The sequence below is a fragment of the Erpetoichthys calabaricus genome, chromosome 3 (genome assembly GCF_900747795.2).
Source record: "Erpetoichthys calabaricus chromosome 3, fErpCal1.3, whole genome shotgun sequence".
Taxonomy (NCBI): domain Eukaryota; kingdom Metazoa; phylum Chordata; class Cladistia; order Polypteriformes; family Polypteridae; genus Erpetoichthys; species Erpetoichthys calabaricus.
In genome coordinates this window covers 179,950,536-179,956,766 of record NC_041396.2, presented here as the reverse complement: position 1 = coordinate 179,956,766, position 6,231 = coordinate 179,950,536, and the positions used below count along the sequence as shown (strand labels likewise).

The 6,231-nt window shown below is 33.7% G+C and overlaps 1 protein-coding gene across 1 annotated transcript in view; it reads right to left on the bottom strand.

Annotated features, from left to right (window-relative positions):
- Positions 1–6,231, bottom strand: part of ufl1 (UFM1-specific ligase 1) — a 99,414-nt gene that overhangs the window by 33,472 nt on the left and 59,711 nt on the right. The window contains exon 11 of the mRNA XM_028797560.2: positions 1,422–1,545. Within this exon, the coding sequence (XP_028653393.1) occupies positions 1,422–1,545 (124 nt within the window). The remainder of the gene's footprint in view (positions 1–1,421; positions 1,546–6,231) is intronic.

Below are 6,231 nucleotides of genomic sequence, written 5' to 3'. Positions count from 1 at the left end.
CCGCAATAGAGTGAAGCCGCAAAACTCGAAGCGCGATATAGCGAGGGATTACTGTATATTATAGAATAGTATATTGTCACTGAATGACTATTACTATTTTGTAATTTTAGATAAATACTAGCTGTGCCCGCGTGTATTAATGACAAAGGACAGTAAGATAGGCCATACCCGGCTACCCACTCCTGACTTCATGCTTCCTCCTCTCCTTGGCCCACAGCCTTTGTCTCGGATTAGTGCGAATATATTGCTCCTGAAAGCAAACTATGCTTTTAGCGTGATGAGAGAAGTTGCAAAATCAACCGAAACGTTCAAACAAATTATAGAAAAAAAAACCCAATCTAAATCTGTTAAGTAGTTCTCTTGTTTGCTAGCTAAGCGGAGGTAAGGTATGCCCGGAGGCTGGCGTGTGAGTGAGGAGGGCCCCGCCCCTCCCATCGGCCTGCTGCGTGTCTCTCTGATTCGTGCAAATAAATTGTTACCGCAAGCAAACTATGATACATAGCGCAAGAAGAGAAGCCGCAAAATCAACCAGAATGTTGTAGCAAATTATAAAAAGAAAAACTCCAATCTAAATCTGTTAAGTAGTTCTCTCGTGAAAAGTGGACAGACATACAGATGCTGGATTTTATATAGATATACACATTGGAATCTATGACTCAAGGCAGATTTAACTAAAACCCTTAGCATACCTAAAGCAGACATGTCAAGCAAAATGGTATTAACTGTAGAACATAAGAATGGTTTGTTGCATTTGTAATGGATTTTTGATTGTGGCATGCACGTTACAGCAAATAAAGTTGAAATCTTAAAGAGGTAAACTCTCTTTGTGCTGAAAATTAGGCACAATGATAAAGTTAGTGTAGAAAAGTAGGCTTTGGTAAAACCCACTGGAACAGAATACTTTTTATAGAACAATGTACTACACTTAATACAGTGCCACACACTTCACTCACTGAAAAGCAAACTTTTTACAGTTAAAGAAAAAAAAAATTGTGTTTGGGGAAAAATGCATACAAAACAACAATTGTACAATACCAATGCATGTGCCAAGTTTAGCATTATTATTTGCAAATTTAAAAATACACATTTGCAGATTCGCACGATAACAAAAGTGGATTTTTTAAAGCAATACTGCAAGTACATAAATTAGAGGGCAAGTTCCAAACCACCATGATGTAAGCACAATTAAAGGTAATTACCTAGTATATCTTCTTAGGTTAAGATCTTTCCCTTTATTAGTTACTAGCCTGGATCTAATCTAAGAGTGGCAGAAAGTGTTGGAGTCCAATTTAGTTAGGTCACTTTAAAGCATCTCTACAGAAGGCAAAGATTTAGCAAGCTTAGCACAAACATGTACTAAATTAAAACTCAAATATAAAAAAAATAAAAAATGTATTCATAAATGTTGGAAAGTTAAATACCTGTAGCTTTCTTTCGTCGTTCTTCTTTTTTATCTTTTTTAGATGATGCAGTATGTTCAGCTACTAGTGTTGTATTCTTTAGATCTTCTTCGCTAATCAAAAACACTGGATTGCTTTTAATTTCCTATAAGAAAAGTGACATTTAGGGACAAACATGAAGAACAATAGCACATCTCCACAGTTTACCAAGAGTTGGCATCATGCAGTAGCATGGCAAAGTTTTGTCTTTTTCTTTCATCTGTTCTGTGTTAACTGAAGGGCAGCACAATTAAATTAATCTTAGGATTTAATTACACATGTCTGAAATACTAAAATAAGTACAGTACTGTATATGTAAAATAAAATATATACAAGGACTATGTAAAGACTGATGTATTATTATTATTACTAATACTGCATTTTATTTATATGGTGCATTTCCCATGATTTTTTTTTTTTTTTAATATAAACATTGCCTCTCAAGGAATAATGTAAGAAAGTCCAAGTAATTTACTTTAAACATGCACAGTGGTATTACAAGAGAAAATGGTTTCAGCAGAAATATATCAGTTTGGCTAGCAATGTCACCATGTATATATTGTAAAAATTAATGTCATTTGAAAACCATTCATGCAAGAATGTTGTGACTGCAAAGGCAAAACTGTAGCTCATCTAAATATTAATGTACAGTTAAAAAGTGTCTTACTTATATAGTACCTTTTCAAATTCTTTTGCATTATACAGTATAGTACTAATGACTTGCAGTTGCACCTAACAATGTGGAGGGAAAGTTTTTACATGGTTACTTTGTAATCAAGTTCTTATAGACTTGGTCTGGCAGTCAGCAGCACCTGTGTGATGCCTAAGGTCATATGTGGGATCTTCCTATTTCAATAAACTCCAAAGTAAGTTTGGGTACATTTATATTATATCATGTGTCTGTCTGTCTGACAATAGCTAATGCAACAATTATGGAATTTTTCCAAGGGATTATAATATATATAATATATAAGTGATTATAAGTGATTATAATAGGATGATCTTCCTTTATTTTTGTATTATTACACTGAGTACTTTATATTAAATAAAGACATCCATATAGTCGTAGGAAAAAATTCACTGAGAACCGTAATACACTTATAAACATCTTTTAAACCTAAAAAAGAATGATCGTGCTTTTAAAGAAAATCATGTAAAAATGCCAAAGGTAACATTTGCTAAAATGAAAATGAAATAATCTGAATGACTAGCTGAAAGAAGAAGAATAAATAGCACTTTACAGTGGATAAAATTTTGGGTAGATATGTTTCATTAGGAACTTCATATCTATAGCTTTGTTTATTAAAAGTCTTAAATCATTAATGTATTTCTTCTTACATTGTAATTGAGTTAGAATCACACAAAAACACTAAGAAAAAGTTTACTACATAAAACAATTGTGCAGATTACTTATTTTTATGTGAAGAATAAATCATAATACTGTACATGCATGTTTGGAATTCACTCAGAACAAGACAAGTTATAATTCAATAAGTGTCAAGAAAAACATGCATTATGACAAGATGCATTGTTTAATCAGTCAGTGTTTTAACCAGCAATTTTCAGAAGAACCAATATTTCAATGAAGGACAAAAACACAGAACATGGACTTTTAGAACTAACTTAAGATCAAACATCTTTTCTTTCTGAATACCAGTTTAATAGTGTTCATTGCAAGCTTCTTTAGAAAGCAAATAATTATATTGGAGTGTGCTTCTACTGCATGGTAACAGAAAGCTTTTTATACGTGTAGAAGCACAGTGTTTTCCTCTTTGCATAGACTTAAAAGAATGAAAATGTAAATACATGCAGTACATAATTTGTTTTTGGTAACATAACATGTGGGTGGCATGATGGCGCTGTTGGAGGCCTGGATTCGCTTCCCGGGTCCTCCGTGTGTGGAGTTTGCATGTTTTCCCCGTGTCTGCGTGGGTTTCCTCCCACAGTCCAAAGACATGCAGGTTCTGTTCACTGGCGATCCTAAATTGTCCCTAGTGTGTGCTTGGTGTGTGGGTGTGTGTGTGAGTGCCCTGTGGTGGGCTGGCACCCTGCCCAGGGTTTGTTCCTGCCTTGCACCCTGTGGTGGCTGGGATTGGCTCCAGCAGACCCCCCGTGAACCTGTGGTAGGATATAGCGGGTTGGATAATGAATGACTGACTGACTGACTAACATAACATGCTTTATTATCCTCTCATGCCATAACAGTTACTGGGAATATACTGAAAATGTAAAATGTGATTAATCAAACGGATTAAAGAACAGTTGTTCAGTACCTAAAAAGGTATGAACTGATTCTTTGAAAGACAGTTAAACATTTAAAAGGTATACCATTTCTATTAACTACAAGGTAATAAAAAACAAACAGATCAACAATGCAAGAAAACACATTACAAAAAAGAAAAAAAAAAATCAATATTCTAAGACAAAAAAATCTGGAGAGTTCTCCACTCGACTATCTTGTATAGTTACAGATTATGTAATAATTGTATGAATATGTCAACTTGGGAAACAAAACATGTACCTATTCAAATTTCATGTTTAATTGATAGTTCGTTTACCTGAATAGATAAATTTACAATTAGTGTTATTTTGTGCTTGTATCATGTACTTTCTTTGTATTGTTGATAAGTTAAATAACAGTTAAAACTAATAATATGTGCAATGTAATTATTTCTCTTATTTAGTTACAGTTTATTAATTAGATATTCCCAAAATTATATATTATTCTAGGCCTATCTTTAACTCTTTCATTCTGTTTATATGAAAAAAATCAAGAGCGTAAACATGAATGCAACCGATTAATTTTCTTCTGCCTTTGCGATGCGGTTTGCTCTTTAACTCTCATTTTCAAATAAAAAATTAAATGTTAAAAAAAAAAAAAAAAGTTCAGGCAATCCAAAAAATACGGAAAATGAGAAGAAATGTTAATTCAGAAACAGTACAAATCTGATAAAAGATCAAAACCTATATGAAATACAGTTCGTGGAATTAAACGTAAGGACAAAGTAGTAAATGTGTAGCGAAAATCAGAAAGGTACAGTATGTAAATTTCAAAATTTTAAATATCTATATTTAAAAATGATCTCTTACCAGAAAAATGATAAAACGGATTTAATTGATCGTAATATATTAAATTAGTTTAAACAACCACCGTAATTACCGATAAAACAAATTGCTTTCATTGACAAAATAATGTGTAAACATGAAAAACAAACTTACCAACTGTTAGTGTTCATATGTAGCCAATCATACATGATTGTATTGAACACAAATACTAACACTAAGTTGCATAATTTCACCAATGAATTAATAAACTTTCATGGAAATCTGAACCAGTACAATGAAAAAAATTTCTCAAACACTATTAAATCACTAAAAGTACTGTATATTAAGCACAAAACTCAAAAAAGCAAAAAGTACATTTCAAAAAACCACAGCTTAAAACAACTGTGGAACACAATCTGCCTTAAGAAAGACAGTAACAAGTACCTAAATGTTGAAATATGATAATTTAACAGATAAACCTGCTTCAACAATATCACAGAATCAACTGTCAAGAAAGCATATTGAAATGTTGTCAGTTGATCAAAGTTTGGGGGGGGGGGGGGGTAAATTCTACAAAACCCCCTAGTTCTGGGTAAAAAAGGTAGACACAAATTTGATGCCTCTAAAAACGTCAATCCTATGAGGTAATAAATTTTTATTATATCAGATGTGTCACAATGATCCACTCCAAACATCGGAAGTATACTTCTGTATACTTTTGCTAAGGGCATTGATAAGTGCCAATTTGCCAGCACCACACGTAAAGCATAAAAAATCTGGATTGTTCTCTACTCAACTTTCCTTATAACTGTTCAGGTAAAGTAGATACCACTTCCGGTTGTCTGATTATAATGAAATTTCAATGTTTATATGGCAAAGAATTACTTCCAGTAATATGATCAAACTGAAATTTCAAATCGGATTGTTTTTTGTGGTCAGTAATATACCACGTTGCTGTAAAAAGTTGCACATAATCAACTACCCTATGTATAAAGCTGGGCTACCAGAAAGTGTACATGGACTACCTATCTTGCAATGCTGGTTGTCCAGCATATTACCATATAGTGCTGGGCGGTATACCGGTTCATACCGAAAACCGTTTTTTATTTTTTTTATGATATGGATTTTTCTTATACCGCAACACTGGTTTAAATTGCCTAAACGACGTTCGGAACGTGGCGCAGCGGGAAACTGTTCAAGTGAGGACCTTTTTCATTGCTACACCGCTAAACACAGATTTGTTGCACTAGGGCTCTTTTTCACTGCTACACCACCAAATAGTGGGCTGTAGTATAGGTATGCTGCGCGGTGAAAATGGACAGAGAGCCGAAAAAAAGGTGTCACGTCTGTCGCCTGGAAATGCTTTAGTTTTAAAAGGTCAGATGTGTAAATACTGTTTCTATACTACTGGATAATACTGCAAGCCAAGTTGTACTTGTTTTATTTGTTTTCAATACAGTGTAATGTACCTGGGTACTGTGTAATATTGTGACGACATGTTGACTTTATTCTCGTACTTTGTCATTAAAGTAGAACATCGTAAACTAAACTTCATCGTAAAATGAATATTTAATTTACTAGATTTTCTCAAACCCCGTCATAAGCACATTAAATGCTTTGTGTTAAGTGTTCCCCGAGCTTCTTAAACTGACTTCCTCTGCACTAAGAGGAGGCAACTGGCAGCAATCGCCGCACAGAATCCATTCACATGATATTCATGCTCTCTGAACATTTAGAATGCCAAGAT